The 23,143-nt window shown below is 51.7% G+C and overlaps 6 protein-coding genes across 6 annotated transcripts; 2 read left to right on the top strand and 4 right to left on the bottom strand.

Annotated features, from left to right (window-relative positions):
• Nucleotides 1-5,488: 5,488 nt before the first annotated feature.
• On the top strand, nt 5,489-11,710 carry J3458_001692 (uncharacterized protein). Its single transcript, XM_007814184.2, has one exon. It carries the CDS (start codon nt 7,254-7,256, stop codon nt 10,713-10,715), a length of 3,462 nt encoding a protein of 1,153 aa, XP_007812375.2. The 5' UTR covers nt 5,489-7,253; the 3' UTR covers nt 10,716-11,710.
• A 735-nt stretch (nt 11,711-12,445) lies between these two features.
• PFA3_1 (palmitoyltransferase for Vac8p) lies at nt 12,446-15,098 on the bottom strand. The gene is made up of 2 exons (XM_007814185.2): nt 14,659-15,098; nt 12,446-14,577 (listed from the first exon to the last, which is right to left on the bottom strand). The coding sequence occupies exons 1-2, from the start codon at nt 14,804-14,806 to the stop codon at nt 13,106-13,108; spliced, it is 1,620 nt and encodes a 539-aa protein (XP_007812376.2). The 5' UTR covers nt 14,807-15,098; the 3' UTR covers nt 12,446-13,105.
• A 287-nt stretch (nt 15,099-15,385) lies between these two features.
• J3458_001690 (uncharacterized protein) lies at nt 15,386-16,606 on the bottom strand (the record flags this gene model as incomplete). Its single annotated transcript, XM_007814186.2, has 3 exons — nt 15,386-15,713; nt 15,775-16,361; nt 16,421-16,606. The coding sequence occupies 3 exons, from the start codon at nt 16,604-16,606 to the stop codon at nt 15,386-15,388; spliced, it is 1,101 nt and encodes a 366-aa protein (XP_007812377.2).
• Nucleotides 16,607-16,876: 270 nt separating this feature from the next.
• On the bottom strand, nt 16,877-18,232 carry TFC1_2 (tau 95 subunit of transcription factor TFIIIC; the record flags this gene model as incomplete). The annotated part of the gene is made up of 1 exon (XM_066116860.1): nt 16,877-18,232. The coding sequence occupies one exon, from the start codon at nt 18,230-18,232 to the stop codon at nt 16,877-16,879; it is 1,356 nt and encodes a 451-aa protein (XP_065978746.1).
• A 305-nt stretch (nt 18,233-18,537) lies between these two features.
• On the bottom strand, nt 18,538-18,892 carry TFC1_1 (tau 95 subunit of transcription factor TFIIIC; the record flags this gene model as incomplete). Its single annotated transcript, XM_066116859.1, has 2 exons — nt 18,538-18,600; nt 18,683-18,892. 2 exons carry the CDS (start codon nt 18,890-18,892, stop codon nt 18,538-18,540), a joined length of 273 nt encoding a protein of 90 aa, XP_065978745.1.
• Nucleotides 18,893-19,853: 961 nt separating this feature from the next.
• RTS1_1 (serine/threonine-protein phosphatase 2A 56 kDa regulatory subunit delta isoform) lies at nt 19,854-23,024 on the top strand (the record flags this gene model as incomplete). Its single annotated transcript, XM_066116858.1, has 5 exons — nt 19,854-20,663; nt 20,866-21,198; nt 21,267-22,223; nt 22,290-22,588; nt 22,661-23,024. Exons 1-5 carry the CDS (start codon nt 20,622-20,624, stop codon nt 23,022-23,024), a joined length of 1,995 nt encoding a protein of 664 aa, XP_065978744.1. The 5' UTR covers nt 19,854-20,621.
• Between the last annotated feature and the right edge of the window lie 119 nt (nt 23,025-23,143).

Raw genomic sequence — 23,143 nt, 5'->3', positions numbered from 1 at the left:
CTCCTCTGAGTACATGCGCCTCGCTATCCTCCACCCTCAACAGCAAGTTCCTTCCTGTCTCTTACATGTACAGCCTGTTGCGCCTCCTCTGCTGCGTGGCTGCTCCTTCCTCGTTGAATACCCGGGGGGTGAACTACTAGTCGTCACAAACTTAACTGAGAAGCAGTTGGCGAGAACATGGGATTCTTTCCTAATGATGCGAATGTCCCAGACACTAGGAAACTTGGGCGACTCTACAGAGTAGTTGAGTTTTGTTATGATTTTGCGCACTCGCTGTTCCACCTCGAATTCGACTATTTCATAACTGCAGTCAGTGTGGTAGGTGCGACTTGGCTGGCTAGATTAGGACAAGATTAGCCTTCTCACATCATCTCATTTCAGTGCCAGATCTTAGACACTTATGCACTCCGCATATTTCAGAAAGAATGGCGGGCTGGAAGAGACAAATAATTCTTCGACGAAGCAGCCGACAATAGCGCCATCTCTCTGGCGGGCTGGGTTAGGTCCCTTAGCGCTCGCGTCGTCTGCGCCAGGACGGGACGCCACATCTGGATTGCTCGTCACTTCTCATTTTCGCCATAATCAGAACTCGGTAGGCTCGTGTCCGTGGAAACACGTCTCCAGGCAGCTTCTCGATCACCCGCAAGTTAATCGCCTCACTGAGTACTACTGGAGTGCGGATTTGCTTTGCAACTTTGTGTTTGATTGGATGCTTCGAGGCCAGATTGTCAGATGGAGGGCGAATGGATTGTTGAATCGAGGGATTCTAACCATGGATACTCCCCACCACCCAAGCAAGAGCATAGGAAGGAACCTACTTCAGTGGTCTATAGACTATTTATTAGTTATCCTGCAAATATGGCCGTTTCCTCCTGTTGGGGAGAATGGGCCACCGCGTGCCTCGACACAGCATCACGCTAGCGGTAGTCTCGGCCTTTTTTTTTTTTTTTTTTTTTTTTTTTTCCTTTCAAATACACTTTCTACGCTGCTTCAAGCACATCCAATCAAGCAACAGTTGGGTCACGCCAGCCAAGACTACGGAGCCGAAAGCCCGTCTTGGTTTTTGACCATTGTGCTTGGCACCACCGACTTTGCGTCAGGCCAGCTCCTTTGGCTAAACGCCTCCGTCTCTCTCTTTCTGTCTTTCTCTCTTTCCCCCTTGTTCCAAGGCATGTCGATTCACCGCCTGGCTGTCGCGATTGCACATGGAACAACTGGGATCTGGAGGTGGGACTGTTCCCTGATACTATTGCTATTCTGTTTGATGCTATTTCTGTCAAGTCCGTTGCTCAGGGACTATGATGTCACTAAGCTTGGACGCAGCTTGGCCACGATGACTTCAAAAGTACCAGGCTGGTGGTGGCTCCGCCATTCTTAAAAGAGTTTGTATGGCCAGCATACCACGGGAAGATATCCCAGTCACCAGCAACTGTGACCAAGCAGGCTCCCGTGAGCACTTGATTGCACAGTAACCAGGACTGTCGCCTGGCAGGCTGACTAAATGTAGCACGATGCACGACTCAAAATGCATAGATATCCATCAACATCAACTAAGAGCCACGAGCACCCGGCGTATCGGCTCATCTTCCCATCGTTTTGTTTCTTGCCTTAATTTTACCATTTTTTATGCTTCGAAACACGACGCAGAGTTTGCATATGCACCCCACTGACAATCGTCCCCAAATCTCCTCGTCGGGCGAGGGTGGGGAGAGTCGAAGCCGTGGTCGAGAGCGAGCCCAGGCGAGCCCGGCAACCCGCCGAGATATGTACATGCTGTCACCCCTGCGTCACTTTTTCGTCCTCGGGGGGAAGTAAGCCGGGACGAAGGGAAGCTCCCAGGAAAACTACCTAGGTATTTGCCTCCCATCAGACCCGGGGCGACGCGGCTTACGGAGGACCAAATGGTGGATTTGGCTGGGTCCTCGACGCGGGGTGTGCAATGGGCCGCCGGCACGTCTGGGCGAGCCAGGGCGTAATTGGGCCCCGCCTACTCGCGATGTTGCAGCGCAGCCTTCAACCACGAGCGGCCAGGCCCATGAACATTCGAAACTATGGCTTGTGGTCAATTGTCGCGACCCATAGGAGACCTTGAAAATGCCCCTGCCTACCAGGCACATGGCGGCATCCGCTGGACCCGTGGAGAAGAGACAGGTACTTGGCAATACATGACGAATCGAGTGTTTAGTCATGCCAGAAGAGTATTATTGCTCCCAGCCAGCGTTTCCGCCGCCCAAGTCACTCACCGGAGCTGCCTACCTGGCAACTGGAAAGTTCTGTCAACTGCTGGATGATAGTTACCGCCAGCCTAGCATTTGTTTATTTGCGGATTTGCGGCTTCCCGGTGGGCGTTTGATGGCGGCTCCAGACCATGGGCTGGGCAGTTCATCATGCTCAAAGTAAGCAGTATCGACGACGCCGCACACACAACTTTTGTCTGACAGCCCTCTTCACCATCCACGAAAAGACTCCGGCGGGGTTAGAGACACGCCCTTTGTTGGACCACAAATCTCTCTGGAACTTCAGCCACAGAGCCATGTTTGTAAGGCTGGCTGGACCATTCTGAAGCTCTCCACTGTCGTATTTATTTGTATGTACATGGAACCGTCCGTATAGAGAGGGACGGATTATGGAGTGGGAACGGGGGAGCGGTTGCAAAAGGAAACGGGAAGTTGGCTCGTATCGACGACCAGTTGTGGGCTCCAAAGCTATTCAACTTGATCTTCGGCTTGACTACAGAGTCCAAATCGACATCTTAGATGAGGCGCTCGATCGTCGGGTTGATGATAGTCGCAAACAGCAAAACTGTCAAACCAATCCGGAGCATTGCAGCCTCAATCAGCCGATCTGGACCCGCTCCGAAGCCATCGAGGTCCATGAGCTCATGATTGCACCACTGGGTGTCACACAACGACTTTGTGTGAATGAAAGGCGTGCTCAGCCAGATCATGGTCAACATCATCATCATCATCATCATCACTACTGTCGCCTTTTTGCCTACAGCACTGTCTCACGCTGTGACAACTTTCAAAAAAAAAAAAAAGTGAAGGACTGATGCTTTGTACAACTCAGTGGCGTGCTCAGGGCGCGATTTCCCCGTCGCCAACGTTGTTAGACGTCACCAGGCGCAAAAGAGACGAATGGTGAAGACAAACTCGATATTGTGGTATTAGAAGCGCAACGCAGTGAGTGGTGCATTCACACCCTGGTTCCGTGCCTCCGCAAGTATGTACATGCCAGACACTTCATCATGCAAGTGCCAGCCTGACTTGCCCCGACTCCGATCGTAGAGACGCCCTCGAGGCCCATGAAGCCAATTTGCTTTTAGCTTCAGCGTTTGGCGCTCCTAGCGGAAGCTCAAATGACAGTTTTGCTTTCATACCATGGCCGCGAGTTGGCCGACGCCGTGTTAGGTCGGCCGCACAGGGGTGCGTGCGCCTGTGCATGCCTGACAGGTAGCGACTGCCACCCTTCCTTGAGACAGATTTGTTTTCGTACCACGCACACCGTCTGTACGAAGAAGTGCTTGCATACAACATGTCGACAAAGAAATACTGCACCCTGGCAGGGCAGCGGTCGACTCGTCGACACATCGACGCCATGGAGTACCGAGTACAGAGTACACAGGCGGCTGCCACGACATGCATGTAACAACGTACTCAAGCCTGCTAGTCTAGTGCTGAGCCAGTCGCGCGTGTCAATCCGTCAAGTTGCGGCTGTCAACGTTGGAATGTCCATCCTCGTGACTGTTTGTTTCGTGTTTCCTGCATGGACGATGGTTGACAATTGACCAAAGGCCGTTCAAACAACCGGGTAGTACTGACGGATGCGGGAGATCAGTCCGCTTTGGCACGCCTGAAGGCTCACGGCACATGGTGAAGAATGGCTATGGGATATGGTGCTACTCGGTGCTTGGTAGACCGTGGGAAGTCCGGTCACTTCGTTCTCGTCATTCACCCCCGGCTCTGTCGCGCAACACAAGCCCTTTGAGGCATGAGAGCCTAATGCTGCAGCTTTTGATCTTGCTTTGTCCCTTTCCAAATATGATCATATCATTTCGCGCATCGTGCCACATCGGACATGACTCTCTGTGACCCAGCCCTGGACTCGAGAACTGTTTGCTCCTGGGCGCATCTCTTCACCTCACGTTGCAAAGGAACACAGGCAGTCTATTCTCCGTAACCCTGTAGGCTGTGGCCTTGTTCGCAGTAGTAAGTACCCTGGGCTCTCCGGTTGTTGCTGGCCACCTGGCAAGACTTGGAGAGGCAGAAACAAGCCGTCAACTTGGCAAAGAACCCTGTACCCTGTTGTAGCCGTTGTCAACATGGGCGGGCTTGGCAGATCACGACACATGATGGAACGTGGACTTTGGTAGCCGGGCGTCTGGCGCAGCTTGGGGGCATTTCAGGGCAGGGAAGCCATGGAGCCTCACATTTTCATCAAAGCAAAACATTCTTCACGTCAGGCAGCAGCCAGGCAGACAGCCAGGGCCACCATGCCAGAAGCCCTGAGCCTGTTCAATCCCAAATAGTCGGGTCGATCATGGCCGGGATTTCTGGGCTTGGGCTTGGGCATGTTTCTGCTCGGCTTCATACCCCTCCGGATACCATGAAAGCAATGTCCGGTAATAGAGATCATTGCGTGAGCCTTGTTTTCTAAAAGTCTGTCTTCAAAACAAGGGTTAACTGGCATTAACAATGACATCGGTGCCGACGCCGGAATCGGAAGTATAGGGCCATGTCGCCCTGTATTACGGAGTATTGTATGTACAGACATTTCACGGTGATGGTGCTTGCTCCCAACGACTCCCAATTGAAGGAGAGTAGTTGAATGGACCTATTTGTGAGGGCTCAACATGTGCATAGTGAGAAAGTCAGGGTACCTACTTTAGGTAGGTACCTAGCAGGCAGGTGCTCGAATGTCGCGGTATTGGTTCTTCATTTTCTTCGCGCCAATGGTTCCTGTTGGAGTCTCGTTGCATACGGAGTACTGATGATGCACCAAGCGTCCATCAATCTCAATCCTCCCATGCCTTGTTGTGTCGCTCATGTCACTCAAGTTTGCCCTCTGTCCCTCCATGCTGGCAATCTCGCCGAAGCTGCCAGCACGCCAATGCTCCATAACAAGACACTGCTGCACACACCCCCCCTTTCACCAGGTTGAGCAAAGCCCTTTTTTTTTTTCCTTCTTCTCCACCCCTGTTTTTGTCCCGTCACCTTGGTGCTTGGGCTGTCCTGCGGCCGTACGCGCCCACTGTTGTTGGTTCTTTTCTTTATTTTCCCTTATTTTCCCTTATTTTATTTTATTTTATTTTATTTTTCTTTCACTGCAACCACACCCCCCTTTGTCCCCCCTTCCCCTCTCGTCAGCCCACGTCTGCTCACGCCTCGTTCGCTTGCCCATGCCAGGGAGGTAATCCATCCATGTCAATCAATTGATGAACAACACCCCCGGACTTCGCAAAAACGCATACCAAAATCCAATCTGTTCGGTGTTGACTTGCGAGGGCCTGGTGGTTCAAGTTGGTGCGAAGTACCAAGCTCCTCCGTATTCCATACTCTGTACTCCTTACTCCCTAAAGGTTTCCATAGAGTACTCGAGATTTACTACTTTACTTGCATATCCCGCTCTTTCCATCTTTGAGCACTCGACTCAACCGCCCCTTCTTTCCACTACCTACCTTGCTTGCAGACGTCCGCCCTGCCCTCTCAACCCCGTCTACCTCTTTCCGTCTTTATGGTTTTATCTTGACCGGCAAATTTTTTTTGTCTCTAACACATTTTCAATCTCAGGCAACTTCTTGGTCGAGCTTGCCCTGTGAGCGTTGTGCATTTAGGACTGCTTCATTGTTGTTGTCAAGTAGGACTACTTACTATTTGATAATTACTCCCTTGCTATTTGCCATCACCATTACTCATACGACTGCCCTGCGTTCTCGCTCGCATCGCTCTACTAGCAGCGTGGGCCTCTCCAAGGAGGCTGAGTCACCACCCAACTCGCTTTGGGACGTCGTTGTCGCATACACCCGCTCAAGCGAGCAAGTCCACCTAGGTCTTGCTTAGCTCTGCCAAGGTCTCTCAAGGTCTGAGCACTTCGGCCCTGTCGGCCAACTACGACAGAGACTACCCACCCCAAGGCGCATTCGTCTAAACCCTCGCCACCGCCAGCATACCTTCAGTCGACGACATTAATTTTCTGCTGCCCTTGCGCAGAGCTACCAGTTACCTTGACCTTTTTCTACCTCGACTCACTCTCAGCTAAGCGATTCTACAGCAGGAACCACCAGCAAGACGAGATTACTTTAGCGGAACTTGACGCTCATAGTTTGCTCTTTGGGGTTAAACTTATATTTGCGCTCGTCACCTTTTGCGGCCTGGTGCCGTCCCGATTCTACTTTTTTGGTACTTTTTTTCCTTCTTCTCTCTGGTCTCCAAGCCCTCTTCCGGCGCGGTTCAACAGCACAAGGGAATAACAAGAATCAAAACTTGCTAGTGGACATTCCGGAGCTTTGCGACCTTGTTCGACGGAAGAATTTACATACCAGGTTGGCGCGCACCTGTTGAGCGCCCACCCACCTCGCGCAAGCTCAACGCTTCCATTACTTGGGCCAGGTATCACTCAACTTCTTCAGCGGCTGACGAGCAATTCCCCGGTGCTTGCAGCGAACAGCATACATACCCCGTACCCAAAAACAGCCACCTGCATACAACCTCGCGCTGCAGGACTGCCACCTCACCATCGACTACACTCTGCCGCTGTTCTACAGGCCTTTGTCTTGACCCGACGGCACTCCAGATCGGACCCTAGCTGTAGCTCTGCTACCACCCCCCCGCGGGATCAATCTTCCTCGCCAATTACCCCGGTCGATAGAGACAGTTACGCAGAGGACAATTGGTAGGCAGTCGCCATACAGACGCACCACTCGCAGCTGCCTGCTTTCACACGCTCCTACAGCCATCATTGTTGGAAGACGACACATACAATACAACCACCCGAAGCATACTCTAGATCAACGGGTCTCGTGGGCTTTGCTGCAGATCTGCCAGTTCGACACATCCCTCTCCCTCCCTCTCGCCCTCTCTCTTTGCCGCACTTGGCTGAATTCTGCTATTTCTGCCACGGCCCGCTCCTGTTCCCAACATGCATACCGCATCTGCCCTGGCTTCATAAATGTCGACTTGGTCATTCTGAGGTAGCCCGAGGCTCCCTTCTCTTTTTATCTCCTCTCATGTACGGCGTGCAACCAGTGCACAATCATGACACCTAGCGACTTAGAAACTCAGCAGATGACTGCTTCTTCAAGTGCAGACCAAACAATGTCTGCACTCTCTGCCCAGTTACGGCGTTCTCGCCCCGGCCTCGTCCAGACTACCTTTAACTCCAATTCACAAACCGTTCACGTGCCGGGTTCAGCAATTAGCGCCTCTTCGGCAGCTTCTAGCTCACAACAAGGATCGCCAATAATGTCACCCGGTACTGCCGTCTTGACGACTAACTCGTCAATTCAGGCTTCGCCGGAACCCCTTCGACCACGGGATGATGATCAGTTCTCGGCAAGCTTTCAGCTTCCAGATTCTGTTTTGGCTCGCAAGACAAGCACCAACTCCCTCGGCAGGAGTTGTGTCAGCAGCACCAGCCCAATTGCAGAGGCAGTAGTCCCAGAGTTCCGAAGTAATAGTGTATCTGCTACTTCCACTGGCACTACACCTACTGCTACAAACAGCAAGGGAAACTTGATTCGCAGATTATCCAGCCGAGCATCAAGGAGCCTGGCCAGTACCAGAAGAAGGCAGTCTTCTGCAACACCAGCTGGCCGAGATGGGAGCATTGGCCCGTGTTTTTTGCGGCGGCGCAGTGACAGTAACAACACTGCTCCAGACTACGTCCCTACACCTTCAACCGACTCGGAATCTGACCTTGATGAGAGAGATGATCTCTTGTCAATTAAATCTTCATTCCTTGACCACATTCCCAAAGGATCTTCTGCAAATAGCACCACAGGGTCCGTTACAGGCAGTGCTAATAACATGGCCGGCCCAGTTATCCCTTTGCAGTTGCAACGTGGCACATGGTTGAGGAAAATCTCAAAGAAAAATCGGTCAAAACGCATCTGTCTTATCTATGAACGAGAAACAAACAAGCTAGTTTGGGATAAAGCTCGTCCTCAGAAATTTCTACACGTCGATGATATTAGAGAGATTCGATTTGACTCCGACATCCAGCAATATGCCAGAGACTTCAATATTCCCGAATCGGAACGATTGACCTGGTTTACGATTCTTTACACTATGCCTGACAAGTCCAAGTCAAAACTCATGCATCTCATGGCTGACAGCATTGAAACGACTAACCTCTGGATCAACTTCCTCGACGCCATGCTGAGTCACAGACAAGATGTCATGACGGCGCTGATGACCTTCAACGACAAGGCCATTCAGCAATACTGGCAATCTGAGATGACAAAGAAGTTCGGCGACAATTTTCGAAGCGAGGACCAGGAAGAACTCGACATTAACGGTGTAATGCGAGTATGTCAGAATCTGCACATTTATAGCTCACAATCCACTCTTCAAGCCAACTTCAGGCTTGCCGACGCTCGTCACCGCGAAGCCCTTAGATTCGAAGAATTCTTGGATTTTGTTCGGCTTATGCGTCAGCGACCAGATGTGCAACGCATCATTCGAAGCATCGCCGCCAAGCCTGACAAGGGCCTGACCTTCGTGGAGTTTCTTTCCTTCTTGAGAGACTACCAAGGCGAGGATATTGAAGCCAACATCACCACGTGGGAAAGGCACTTCAATAAGTTTGTTCGCAAGCACCGAGCCGATGATCTGGGCGGACTGAAGGTTTTACAAGACGACATGTACATGTCAGAAGCCGCATTCGTTGGATTCCTGTCTTCCCGACACAATGGTCCCCTAGCAGAGGAGCCTCAAGAATACACTTTGGATCGCCCCATGAACGAGTACTTCATCTCCAGCTCTCACAATACCTACCTTCTTGGTCGACAGGTTGCTGGTCAATCCAGCGTTGAAGGTTACATCCGCGCACTTGCTCAAGGATGTAGATGTGTCGAAGTAGACTGTTGGGACGGATCTGATGGTCAGCCCCAAGTAGTCCATGGACGGACTCTCACTTCAGCCATCAGCTTCAAGGAGGTCATGACGACCATTAACAAATATGCATTTGTAAAGTCCAGCTTCCCTCTTTGGATCTCTCTCGAAGTTCATTGCAGCCCCTCTCAACAAGCCTTGATGGTGGATATCATGAAGGAGGCTTTTGGGGCTAGACTGATGACAGAGCCACTGGACTCTTCGTCTGACAAGCTCCCCTCTCCATCCGAGTTGATGGAGAGGATTCTCATCAAGGTCAAGAAGCCACGTGGCGGCAGGGATGAGAGCCTTCCAGCAGAACCAGTCGGCCGGCGGCGCGGAAGCAGCTTGAGCTCGCCGGTTTCAAAACCAACTGTCCCAGACAGCGGCGCCTTTTCACCTTCACAATCACTTCCTCAGAGCCCCCTGTTGTCCGCGTCGAACCAAGCCCGACGACTTGTCAGCAAAAGCCGTGTCAACACCATCGCGGAAGGAGAGGTGCACGATATTCCGAGCAGTAGCACAAGCGATAATGAGAGTGGAAGCGAAATCGGGGGCTCCGTCCGACGATCGCAAAATAAGACAACACGATATCTTGGTGCGCTTGGTGTGTACTGTGCTGGAGTCAAGTTTTTTGGGTTCGAAGATCCGGCTGCCAAAACCTTCAATCACATCTTCTCCTTCATGGAGACCAGTTTCGCCAAGCACTCACGGACCAAGGATGCCAAGATGGCACTTGACATTCACAACATGCGATACCTGATGCGAGTGTACCCCGACGGACTACGACTGGCGTCGAGCAACTTTGATCCTCTCATCTATTGGCGGCGCGGTGTGCAGATGGCGGCTCTTAACTGGCAGACTTTCGACTTGGGCATGCAGCTCAACAACGCTATGTTCCAAGGCGGCAAGGATGAGTCTGGATATGTCCTGAAGCCTGATGAGCTCCGTGACATTCAGATTCAGCCATACAACTCCGCGATTGCTGAAGGCAAGAAGGAGAGGTCCGTAGTGACGTTTGCTATTGATGTCATTTCAGCCCAGCAGCTTATGAGGCCTGCAAACCTTGCTGCCAACAAGTCCATGGATACCTATGTTGAAGTGGAAGTCTTCCACGCCAACGATAAGCGAGACAAAAAGGAAGTTGGGTCAGGGTTGACGCACGCCCTTGACTCTCCACTCAAATTCCAGACGGATATTGTGCGCGAGAACGGCTTCAATCCCATGTTTGCTGATGGCCGGTTCAAATTTATTGTGACAACCAAGCACCCAGAGCTGATCTTTGTACGCTGGTCTGTCAAGCTAGCTAGCTATGGGGAGAGCTACAATAGCAAAGAAGGCTCGGCCATTGCCACGTACACAGCAAAACTCAACAACCTCAAGGTGGGATACCGCACCATACCGCTTCACAACCACGCAGGTGATCAATACTTGTTCTCGACACTATTTTGCAAGATAAATGTTGAACCCATTCAAACGAAACTCTTCGATACTGCTGCTCCAGTGCAGGACGGCGGCAAGCTTAACCGCTTCGGAGGCAAGGTGTTTGGCCGGACCAACACGAGTCCTCGCAGCACATTTGAGAAGAGCAGCGTGGAGAAGAACAGTTTTGATAGCCTTGTCTAGAAGGCAAGGTGTATGCCACACTGTTCATGATACGTTTTATTTTACTCCTCCTCTAGTTCCCCTGCCGAGACTCGGGATCTGCCAAGATGCAGGTGCAATGGAGGCGGAATTCATACGACCCGGGCTTCATGCCAATTTTTCTATTTTCTTCCATTCCTGATGTCGGGGCTGGCTTTTCCTTGGCCTTTATTATTGATGCCCCCCATATTCTTTTTGTACAATTCGTGTACCTTCTGAAATTGGTCTTTTCTCTTGAGCTCTTGGAGAGCCACATCTTCTGTTTGTTTGTCTTTAACAATACCACGTCTAGCCAGCTCGTTTTTTTATTCCTCTTCTTTTCCTTTGTTTTATTACCGTTTTGGAGCGTCTAAAATTTAACGTCGGGAGCGTACCAAACAAAAAATACCCCTCACCCTGCGGAGATTTGAATGCACAAATTTTGATTTTGATGATGGGCATATTGGTTTGGTCTTTGAGAGCAGCAGGGCTGATGATATTTTGCATACAGCTCTTTTGAAAAAAGCCCTTCGTTTAGTTCATTTTAGGGAGTCATTGCATCGAAATGCGGAATATGGCACAAAAAGGGTTCTTCATAAACAGGTCTGGCACGGAAACCAAAGGCATAACTTTGTTCACCATTATCATATCACCGTTCCGCCTGTTGCCTTCTGATTTCAGTTTGGATCTGGTCATGCCCTGTTGGCTTGTCTCGACATGGTTGCAGGGTGGTATTCTTCATTCTCATAACCAAATGTTTCCAGGGGGAATAAGGACTGGGAGCGCAGACGAGCAGGGGTGATGGATACTGGATGACGAATGGCAGCATGGCAAGGCACGGATGAATAAAACCACGATGGGCGGCGTTTGAGGAGGTACAGGGATCTTATAGTATGACTTGACTTGATAGATGTATGGCTCGGGCTGCACTCCAGGGATGGAAGCTGGAGGTGGATAGTGGATGCTAGGTAGTGATTTGACCATTTGCGTCCCAAATGATGAGACAAACAAGCTGTGACTGTTGATGTGCGGCTGTCGTAACCCGGGTTCTACTGGCTCATGACGTCAATTGTCGAGTACTTAGTACACTGGTATTGTAGGTGGTGTGATGGTGCATGCGTGCCAGACAGAGCCAGTCATGTTGTCTTGCAGTGACAATCCTGCAGCAGTCGAGGGACATACGTCCTGTCCACCAGGCACTCGGTAAATATAGGATGCAGTACAATGCCCAAACGACCGATCAGGGGCACTGAATCTGACTGAGGTACCGTACTTAAGTACGGAGCAACCCTATGTGCTTGATAAATGCTAGGTACTAGGTATACCTTAGGTACCTAGGTAGGTATGTATGTATGTAGTTACGGTATGTTCGTTGCACGCCCCCATGCTCTCCGTCACCTCCGCGAACCAGCATCCGTTGTCGAGCTTGAAACAAGAAAGAGAAGGTGAAAGAAAAAAAGACCCAAAAAACAAAGTCTACAAGTCGACATTCTGTACAGAGCAGACCAACCCCCCCCTTTCTTCCTGACAATCAACCGACCCCTTGCGCAAGTCCAAAAGAAACAATTTACATACCCTCGCCACTGGTTCCTGTCCGTCGGGATCGACTAGTGCGGTTCCTGCAGGGAGGCTTTTTTATAATTTGTGGGGTAAGGGGCCGACGTGGGCGCGACGTGGGCGCGACGTGGGTCCTCTCCTCCAGAAAAAAAGGGAAAAGGGAAAAAAAAAAAAAAAGGATACTAAACTGCACTTCGCATCATTGGCATGGGCATCCTGGCGAGAGGGGGGTAGACACTCGAGTGGAGTCGGAAAGGGGGAAAATCTGGGGAAAAGGCAAAAATGGCGCACTTGGTTTTGGCCTTTTTGGGCTTCTTTTTTTTTTTTTTTTTTTTTTTTTTTTTTTTTTTTTCGTGGATGTGGCATGTTGCTGGTGGAATGGATGTGCGTAACAAGTTTCCGGAGGCTTGATGCATGTAGGGACTATCCTTGCCTTGCCACGTTGGGGTACGGGCTGGCCGAGCTTACCCATGGGACTGAGGAGTTGGGATGACAAGAGGGACGTTTGTTACATGTGTGGGTGTGTCGTAGGAACGACGGCTTCGGGGAATGCAAGCGTTGCGGAATTATTTACCCTTTCTGTTTCCGTTTTGCTGTTCCCTTTTTTTTTGTCTGCAGTCGATCCTCCTGAATATGGGCCTGAGGGTTCGATGATTCTGGTATGGTTGGTGGTATCTTTGCCTGCCTCGGTCTCAGGTACCTAGGTAGTTCCTTCTGGGCATGGCAAGCATGGCAAACGCAAAGGGGCAGCCGGTATGTGGTGAATAATCCATTGGCTACCCTACCCAAATTAGCAGACATGCAGCACTCTAGTACATCTACATCTATATCTACATCTAGTCTACGCCTTGGTCGTCGAGGGGGCCCGCGCCGCCAGCAGAGCCGCTGTGCGTTGCCTTTCGCAGCATGCCACTTGCGCCGCCTCGCGTCCACGCTTTGCCGTTGGTGACGACGTCCAATGCTCGCCGCTCGGCCTTGTCTCTGCTGTTCGCCTTGGGACTGCCGGCGTCCTCGTCCTCGTCCTCGTCGTTGTCCGTGTCCAGCAGTTCGTCTTCGAGCGACCTGCCGCGCGTTGAGAGGCGCTGCATGCGCATGCCCTGCGAGCCGTCGGCGTACAGGTTCGGATCACGCCCTAGCACGCGGTCTGCTTTACCCAGTAGTTTTCTTGGTGCGTTCCTGTCCGCGGCACTTGTTTGCGTACATTGATTTGGATTTGACGGGTATCCCGTGTCGTCGTCGTGGCCGCCCCAGCCCGCGCTGATTTCTCTTGCGCGCTGCTCCTCGCGCTCACGCTTGATGCGGTCTCGTGCTTCGAGCCACTTGGGGCTCGCTTCCCACGACCAGCCATCGCCCGTCGTGTTGCATATCGGGATGGCCCAGAGCCAAGGATTTGGCCCTAGCAGGTGCCGAAGGTTCTTCTTCCACCCGAGGTCAAACGCGCTCGGAAGCTTTGTCGAGTCCTGCTCGTCGAGGTACTCTTCGTACCGCCGCTGGGACTGCAGCCTCTCGTGTTCCTCGTACGACAGCTGCACCGGTTGAGGGCTGTCTCGCGGTCCTGGTGCTCGCCGCGCTGCCGCCGGGCTGTAGTTGAAGTCGTTGCTCGGTCTGCGCTCCTCGCCTTCCTCGGGCCTCGTAATCCCCGGCAGGGCGTTTGTGTGAAAGTCCACAAACTGCTGCGCTGCCTGCGGGAGCCGGTTCGCGGGATTGTGCGCCGCCCGGTAAGGCTGCTTCAGCGGCGACAGGTACCGCGTCTTTTCGAGGCATTCAATCGTCGTCTGCCCCTTAAGTGCGAGCATGACGTGCCATCCTGTGAAGACGCCCACCACAATGCCGATGATGCCGCTGAGGACGCTCAAAACTATGAAATTGACGGGCAGTAGTGCGTCCAGCTTCTCCACATCTTCTTCGATTATCTCCGACCACACCCATGTGCCGCTCACGGCGAATGCGTAGACACACAGAATCGTCGTGTATATGAGAAACAGCAAAAAGGCCTTGTAGTTCCGGAGACCCAGGCAGGTCGCTAGCCACGGACAGTGGTGGTCCATCTTGAGTACACACCGGCGGCACGTGGAGCAGTGGTGTGCGCGGTCCGGCTTTCGCGCCTGGCACTTTTTGCAGAAGCGAATCTCGCCGTTGCTCTTGACGGTGAAGGATGTCGCCGGAGGGTGGTGGTTCTGCGTCGTCGTCGGCAAGAGGCCGTAGCCGTCGCGGTTGGTTGTCGACCCGGGATCGGTAAAGACGGCCGTGGTGTAGGACCAGTTTAATAGCAGGTATATGACGACGCCGACTGTAGATGATGCGGTTCCTGTAAAACATAAACGTCAGACACGACTGTTTGCTCCTGCTTCTGGGGGGGTCAAACAGCAGCGCGGAGGTTATGTCGTACCTAACCAGCTCCCCTTGGGTGCAACTGAGCCCATCTCTACCACCATCCAGATCGCCCATGTTGTCAGTCCGTAGACAAATATCAGCGGTATGTACGTGGCTATTGCACAGCACGCACGCTCAACCGTACGCGCGCACCGCCGGGGCATCGTGGTCCCCTGGTTCGACGGCTCCCCGTCGAACTCGTGGCCGTCCAATGTGGCAGATGTGAGTGACTGGTGCAAGGTTCAAGCTTTGCCAATAACGATGCTAGTGTCTTGAACCCGGACAGTTAGTGGCTCGTTGTCATCAGATGTGAAGTGAATGTCGTGATGGAATATGAGGAAAGAGATGATTCAAAGTCGCCAGGCTAGGGTCTCCGAGATGACGTGGGCGCCATTGGTGCTGATGCTGGCTGTGGTTTGTGTGGTCACTTGTGCACAAAGGCAGACACAACAGCAGGCGAGGCAGCAGGGGGTTGAAGCATGGATCCGCGGTTCATTCGGCTTATTTTGGCCATCGGTGCCCGGGCTTTGTCATCATAGGCTACCCTGCACACCTCCAGGTGCAATGTATTCGTAACGTGATAGCAAACATAATTTAACCTCGAGCAAGTATCCTCAGTCTGTACTCCCTTTCCAATCCCACCTGGATCTGCTATCGATGCAAGATGACCTCTTTAATCCATCAACGTATAATGTATTACAACATCTTGTGCCCACGAACCAATACATCTCAGCGATCCATTATTACCAATGCACCTGTCCGTGATCCTTTGAAGTGTCCTTCGCCCCTCGAAACGTAGCGCGAGCAGTTTTTGCAGTCTTGTACTGCAAAGTCCCGTCCTCATTTCGCTTCCCCTCAACGTCCACAATACCAGCCGTCAACTGATCCAAGTAGGCCTCGTAATTATCTGTATCACGGATTTGACACTTCACCGAGCTCGACTCGACGTGGGAGGTAATTGCAGTCAACGTTTTGAAAACTTTCTGACAATATGGGCAGCGATAGGTCCTGTTGCCATGGGCAGGTGATCGAAGATGCGAAATCAACTGACCTTGGCTTTTGAAGCATTTTCTAGAAAAAGTGAGAACTTGTCCAAAAACTAGACGAATCCCCTGAAACGACACTTACTCACCCGCATCTAACATTGGGACAAATGTACTGCTCAATGATATCGGAATAGTATTCCGCCGCATTAAAGGCCGGGTTATCGGGGTCATCAGCGTCCATAGACTCAAACATCATTCGGGGACTCGGTGTCGTAGCAGTGTCGAGCTGAGATCTTGTTGGCCTCTGCGCAGGAGGGGCACCAGGAAACAAGTTTTTCTCCCTCCCCCATGCTGTCTTTGCTTCACCCTGATGACATTCATCTTTATCGCTCTTTGTGGTCTCGCTTGTGGTATGCCCAGCCTTGTTCGAAAGCTCTGGGAATCCCACCTCTGTGAAGCTAAACCCCTGATCGCGTACATCTCGCCAAATATGTCTCGGGCCCCCGCCCTGCTTGGGAGACACATAACTGGTGTAGTTATTCTTCACAGATTCCTTGGTAAGTTCCTCGAGCCGCCTCGGAAAGTCAAGCTTCTTCTCTCGCATTTCGTCAAGCACCGCCTCATCGAGGCGAGTACATTCACCTTTCTCAATGTGCGATATGAGGCTTGCCAGGCGGGGAAACGGGCCTCGGCCACAGCCAGGACAGTCGAGCTTTTGTTGTTTGGGATGGTTCTGGATAATGTGTCAGTTGCTAGTAGTGCTAGTATGGCATATGAAGATGGATGGTAAACCTGGATGACGTGGGAGTTTTCTGCCACTTGAGTTTTAAAATCTTGCCCACAAAACTTGCAGTGGATATGGTTTTCAGCACCGCTATCACGCATATACTCCTTGTGCTTGAAGATGGCCTCCCAGGTGGCAAAGACGCGGTTGCAAGGCTTGCAGTACCAACGACCATCTTCGCGTACGACGGACATGATGAGACTGTTGGGAGCTGACAATCTGTAGAGTTTATTGACGTGTCTGGGGAAGGTGTTGAACAAGAGATAACGAGGAAGAGAAGGAGGAGAGGAAAGTAAGTAATCTCGTGGTCGGGCGGGTAGATTATTAGGGCCGGTTAGGAAGTCGCGACTTCCCTTTCCACCTGCCATTTGACTCTGGCATCTATTTGCGTTATGCTTTGAAGCCACGTGTGCATCCAAGCTTAATTCGCTACGTAGAATCAAGAGCCTTTGGATTTAATTATGTTAATCTAACTCGGGATACGCCGAATGGCCCATGTCCATTTCAGCATCTTCAACACCATACTGGTGGTCCCCGTACTGTTCCATCTGGTTATAATATCTAGTGCCAGGGTACTCCTCATTATCCGACCCATCGTCATCTTCATCATCATCATCGTTGTAGTCGTCCTCATCTCGTTCACTGCCAGAATCTTCATCATCAGACTCCATGATTCTATCTGTGCCAATCGCACTGCTATCGATAAACGGAGCAGGAGATATCTCAGGAGCCACACTTGGACTCTTCCCGATGTCCCGGATCCGAACATTGTATCCCGTACTCTTCTTTTTTGATGGCTCCCTCCCGTGGAGGACAGTGTGCTCCTCTGTCGTAAGATGTAAATTCGGCAAGGGAAGGTGGAATGTACTTGACATAAATCGGGTCGGAGTTGCATCGCCAACTTCCAATGTCTGTGCAAAGTCTTCCTTCGTCAAGTGCCTTCCAAACCGGATAGCCACCAGTTTGGTCTTCATTATTGCCTTGACTTTTGCCCATAAGCCACCGTGGTACCAGCCACTATTCACGTCGCACTCAGGGCGTACTGACGCGTTGTCGAGTAATTCTTTCAGTAGAGAATCGGTAATATCGCAGACCTGCCATACCTTGCCGTCCGTTTGATATGACTTTCCGTCAAAAATGTGACTGTCTGCTTCTATGCTGGATGTATTCTGTGATTCACCAATCTGCGTCTTGCGAAGTGACTGCCACGGCTGGTGCTTGATCGTGCGCTTGTGCTTCTTAAGCTTGAACATCAGCGTCTGATAGATGCGATACTTGGGATCGGTCCTAGGATCGGTGCCGTAGGGAACCACACTATCTCTCCATGGGCCGCCTTTGAACTGATAAGCTGCGTAGTTGAGATATTTCTTCAATTCGTTCCAGCTTTGGAGCTTGCCTCGCAGGTGATTGAGCAAAGACCGACGGGTCCACAGAGGGCGATGGTGAAAGGCGTCTTCTAGTTGAGCTAGGACCTCGATCATTCTGGGATCCGTCATATCTGGCGGCACCTGCGGCCCGTCTGGAGCCGGGTCTTCTGCACCAATGAAATACCCTACTTGCTTGACTGCAGTCAAATTGATTGTGTCGCCGTCCTCAGTCGTGCGGACGTACGGATTCTGCGAGTAGAAATAGTTGAATGGCAAACTCATGTGCGTGAAGATGGGCGGAGGAATAATGTCAACATTGGGAGGACGATCTGTTCCACTTCGAAGGGTGAACTCCTTCAATTTTTGAACTAGTCGTACGTTGGTTAGTACAAGGCCACGGGCATGTTTTCCGCAAGGGATACACACCGTCTCCTGGCAAAACTTGCTCAGCATATCTCTGAGCAAACTCTGATCGATTCATATCCCAGTAAAAGTCGGCTAAAGCACGGAACCGATGCGTATGTTTGATAATACCAACCGCTTCGACGTGATATCTTCCAGCATTGTCTTGAAGCTTTCTCCTCAGAACCTTGGGCTCATCCAGTCGTGCAATCGATTGCACTTTTTCCTTGTCATTGGTTTCAGGCGCATCTGATAAACTTACATCTCCCTGCCACGGGCCGTTACTTCCCCGTCGCCGTCTGCGGCCTGTTCTCTTGGGGACGGTGACCTTGAGAACCACGTTGTGCGATGCGGCGTTATGAGACATGATAGGCCTGCAAAAGGGGCTTTCTGGATTCAGATACAAGGGCACTGAGTTCCTTAAAGGGTCCATGAGCTTGAAGGCGAGCGTTTAGAACAACTGAACAGATTGCAGTGCAAAACAACTGAAGTAAAACTTACGTGTGCTAGATTCGGGACTCTTCCAAAGGCCTTGACAGCCCGATCAATATTTTCCACGACGGCAGGTATTTCCACTGCGACCAAGTCCCGCGGCGGTATGCGAAACCGTGGTGCTCCCTCTTCTTCTGGTTCATGATCCGACAGCGGCCCTATTGTTGATGGACCAGCCACCTCGTCATCTGAGAGTGGTTCCATGGCGCTCAAGTGCATCAGAGCGTCATGTCTGATGACAGTGCCTGTGACTGAGGAAGAGATTGCAGGGCTTGGTGGCGGAAGATTATGCAGTGGGATCAATTGAGGCTTCCTGGCGCCGAGGTGATATTGGTTTGCTGGCAGATATCCGGATGAAAAGGGCGTACGGATTCGAGAATGGTGCCTTTTCTCCCAAGTATCGTGACTTGATTCGTTTCTGTTGAATGATATTGTGTCGTATTAGAGGCGGTTCTGAAGAAGTTGAATAACAGCTGTGAGTCGAGGTTCTGCATTCGGACTGGTGCTGGAGCTCTGATTGTGGTCCGTGCGCGCTTTGCCACTCCTCGTCAGCAAACAGACAACAATTCCTCCTCAACAAGAGTCAGGTGCTGGTGGTTTCTAATTAGTACCACTGGAAGAACTGTCTAGTGGGTTGTACAGCACGCTAACAAGGCCCGAGATCCGCCCACCTGCACCGTGTTGCTAGTACTTCTACAACACATAGTCTCTCTCGTCGCGTTTCGGCCTGTTGATTGGGCGGTCAAAGGAGCTAGCAACGGGTACCTTACCTGGGTAGGTACTTTGCTCTATTTGCTTGATGGAATGATTCAACTGGTGATGCCATTTCTCTCGCTCAACTGGACGCATCGCTCTGCGCAACGTTTTGTCCCATGATAATCGAAGCAGAGCGAGGTGAAAGAATTGGTGCTCGAGAGTATTATAGGTGCCCAGGTGTGCGAGGCATTGCCGTTAATTTTGATACAAGAAACTAATAGAACAAGTACCGAGGTATCCAAGTACCTTGTGCCCAGCCCCAGCCTGCCAGTTGCATCGACTTCGACTGCTGTGCGGTGCTGCATGTCGCACCTTGGAGCCCTTCATTTACGTCTGGTGTGTGTGCATGGCCAGCACCAGTTTGGCTGGTTGCTACATGTGCCCACCTTTCCTCCAATCCAATTGCGCAACTCCCAAGCCCAAGCAAGCCCAAGTCAAAGCAGCAGACAGGCCAGAGTCGACGCCTCAAGCATCTGGGCTGCAACCCCCTGCCGTCAACGGGACTCTCTCCTGCAGCTGGCTGATGGGCCTGGCAGTCACGCCTGGCTGGTTGCTTCTACTCTGTACTCCGTGCGGAGGTGAAGTCGAGATATTTGCGCGCACTAGCTGGTAGTTGACTTTCTTGCATTTCTTGCACCTCTTGCACCTCCCTCAGATACCGACCCCGACCCTGCACGTGAGACTCTGCAGGCTTCTTGGCCACCGTGGGAACTGGAGTTCGATGTACTGCGGTTAGTCTCTGAGGACAGAGACGGGCGCAGATCGGCTCTCTCAAGCGCCCAAGTGTACTGCACCAGGTTCCATACGACACACGACGACGATTGACGGCTCATCAGAATCGCTCTCGACTACTCCGTAATCAACTCGACTGGTGTTGCCCGCTCGACCGTCTCACCCAAGTCCTGGTTGAAGCACCCAAGTACCCAAGCACCCCAGTGCCCAGCTCAGAGGGCCCCCGACTTGCACCTTTCCCCCTTGGCCCCCGTTGGCCTTGGCTGTGTTGACTGACCCCCGATTCTCGAGCCAAAGCTACCCCACCGCAGCAATCAGTCGCAGACTCGACCTCGCAGCAGCAAGCGTCCGCATCAGCAACGCCAACAACGCCAGCCCGTCCGCCGTCCGTCGTCTACCGTTTACCGTCCGAGCCTGCCTCCCGTCAACCCCATCGTCGACGACGAACACGAGAAGGTAGATGCTGTCGACGACCAACATGAAGCGCTTTGGCAAAGGACTAGTAAGTCATCTTGCCCGACTTCCTTCTTGATTGACAGACCACCCATGGCCCCATGGCCCCATGACCTCATCCTCATGCGTCTGTGTTTGGATTTGGGCTTGGGCTTGGGCTTCGCTTTGGGTCACGGCGTCGTCATTCCATCTGTATCAATTATACGCGATGGCGCGGTCTGCTAACACGCTCTGCCCCCTCCTCCCAATAGCTCGCGCGAGGCAAGGATGCCAGCAAATCCTCCAAGAAGAATAAGGATTCCAAGGATGGCACGTCGTCCCCTTCGTCCCGAGACTCGTCGAACCAGTCTCCTGTCCTGACGCCCACCTCCTCCTCCACCACGCTCAACGACATCCGCAATAAGCCTTTACCATCCAACACCACCGGACACGGCGACCATGGAGGTCCAAACCAGCCGTCAAATCCAGGCCAGCAGGGCAATGTTCCCGATCGATTTGGCCCCATGGGTGGTGCTTCGAGCCCAAACGGTGGCAATGCCAATGCCAGATTACCCCCCACCGTTGTCATAAGCCCAACCCCAGGAGTAAGTAGACTTATTCTTGTGCCTCGCGGGGCAATTGATGGTACTCTTTGATGTTGACGCCTCGGCAGCATATCCCGCCCCCTGGAGCCGCCGAAACTATGCCTCACGACCTGGCACCCCCCAAGGCGGGTCAGAAGTCACTCATGATCCATCGAGGCATTGACAACCGCGACGCCATTCCCGAAGGTCTGCGAACTCCCAAACGACAGCACTCGTCTCGATTCGACATCTCCGCTCACCGGGAACTGGAAAAACTACCGGGCTTCCACGAAGTTCCTCCTAACAGGAGACAAGAGCTTTTTATGCAAAAGATTGACCAATGCAACGTCATCTTTGATTTCAACGATGCCAGCGGAGACATGAAAGCCAAGGAGATCAAGCGCCTGGCATTACACGAGTTGCTCGACTATGTTGCCAACAACAGACAAGTTATCACGGAACCCATGTATCCGAGAGTCGTCGACATGTTTGCCAAGAACTTGTTCCGACCCATCCCTCCCCCGATGAACCCACAGGGCGAGGCGTTCGACCCAGAGGAAGACGAGCCCGTCTTGGAGGTCGCTTGGCCGCATATTCAGGTAGTCTATGAGTTCTTCCTTCGCTTTATAGAGAGCCAAGATTTCAACACCAACATTGCCAAAGCCTACATTGACCATAGCTTTGTCCTGCAACTTCTCGACTTGTTTGATTCCGAGGACCCTCGAGAACGAGACTTCCTAAAGACGACCCTTCACCGTATTTATGGCAAATTCCTTAACCTCCGATCCTTCATCCGCCGATCCATCAACAATGTCTTTTTCCAATTTACGTACGAGACGGAGCGCTTCAACGGCATTGCCGAATTACTCGAGATTTTGGGATCCATCATCAATGGCTTTGCCCTGCCGCTAAAGGAAGAACACAAGATCTTCCTGACCCGCGTTTTGCTTCCTTTGCACAAGCCCAAGAGCTTGAGCATGTACCACCCACAGTTGGCCTACTGTATTGTACAATTTTTGGAAAAAGATGCGTCTCTTACTGAAGATGTATGTGGTTCCTATTCCTCTCCTCGTGCTACTGATATGTAAGACTAATGCGTGTCAACTCTTCAGGTCGTTCTTGGCCTACTTCGATACTGGCCTAAAGTCAATAGTACCAAAGAAGTCATGTTCTTGAACGAGGTTGAAGACATTTTCGAAGTCATGGACCCAGCCGAATTCGCCAAGGTCCAGGAACCGCTGTTCCATCAACTCGCCAAGTCCGTGGCTAGCCCTCACTTCCAGGTCGCAGAACGCGCGCTTTACTTCTGGAACAACGAATACTTCTGCAATCTTGTCAGCGACAACGTAGAAATAATTTTGCCCATTATGTTTGCGCCGCTCTACGAGAATTCTAAGGGTCACTGGAACAGGTATGAACCATTGATTGGGAAGCCTCCTAGGGTGCCTTCTTTCTTTTGTTTTTATGCTAATCACCCTGCCAGGACGATTCACGGAATGGTTTATAATGCTATGAAGTTATTTATGGAAATCAACCCTCAGCTGTTTGATGATTGCTCTCACGACTACACCGAACAGCAAAATAGTGCAGCCGAGCGAGAGGCACTTCGAGAACGCAAGTGGGCTGCCTTAGCAGAGAAGGCTGATCAGCGACGAGTATCTGGCGGTGTTGCTGATGCCCCTTCACGACCACAAGTTGGCGGGGTATTGTCAAGGGTGGATGAAGTAGACCCGGTTACTGAGGATAACCAAAAGCGGCTTGATTCACTTAAACTGCAGGATGCTGCAGGCAGACGGCCTGGTGGCCATGAACGACAGAACTCTCAGAGCTCTGCCCGAAGCAGATGATCATCCTGTTTCCCGGTCGTATTTCTGCAAGAAAATCCTGCCTTAGCCATCTAAAAATACCAGTTGATATCGCGATGGCTATATATTGCGGGAAATCTGGTAATTTTCCAAGGAGAATT

Source organism: Metarhizium acridum (genome assembly GCF_019434415.1).
Source record: "Metarhizium acridum strain ARSEF 324 chromosome Unknown scaffold_1, whole genome shotgun sequence".
NCBI lineage: Eukaryota > Fungi > Ascomycota > Sordariomycetes > Hypocreales > Clavicipitaceae > Metarhizium > Metarhizium acridum.
The sequence above is the reverse complement of the archived record's forward strand: the minus strand, read 5'-3'. Positions and strand labels throughout refer to the sequence as shown.

Excerpts from the sequence above, each read along its gene's own strand:
- J3458_001692 (XM_007814184.2), top strand. The coding sequence starts at position 7,254 with ATGACACCTAGCGACTTAGAAACTCAGCAGATGACTGCTTCTTCAAGT.
- PFA3_1 (XM_007814185.2), bottom strand. The coding sequence starts at position 14,806 with ATGCCCCGGCGGTGCGCGCGTACGGTTGAGCGTGCGTGCTGTGCAATA. Across the intron at positions 14,578-14,658 it reads ACCCAAGGGGAGCTGGTTAG|GAACCGCATCATCTACAGTC; the intron begins GTACGACATAAC and ends TATGTTTTACAG.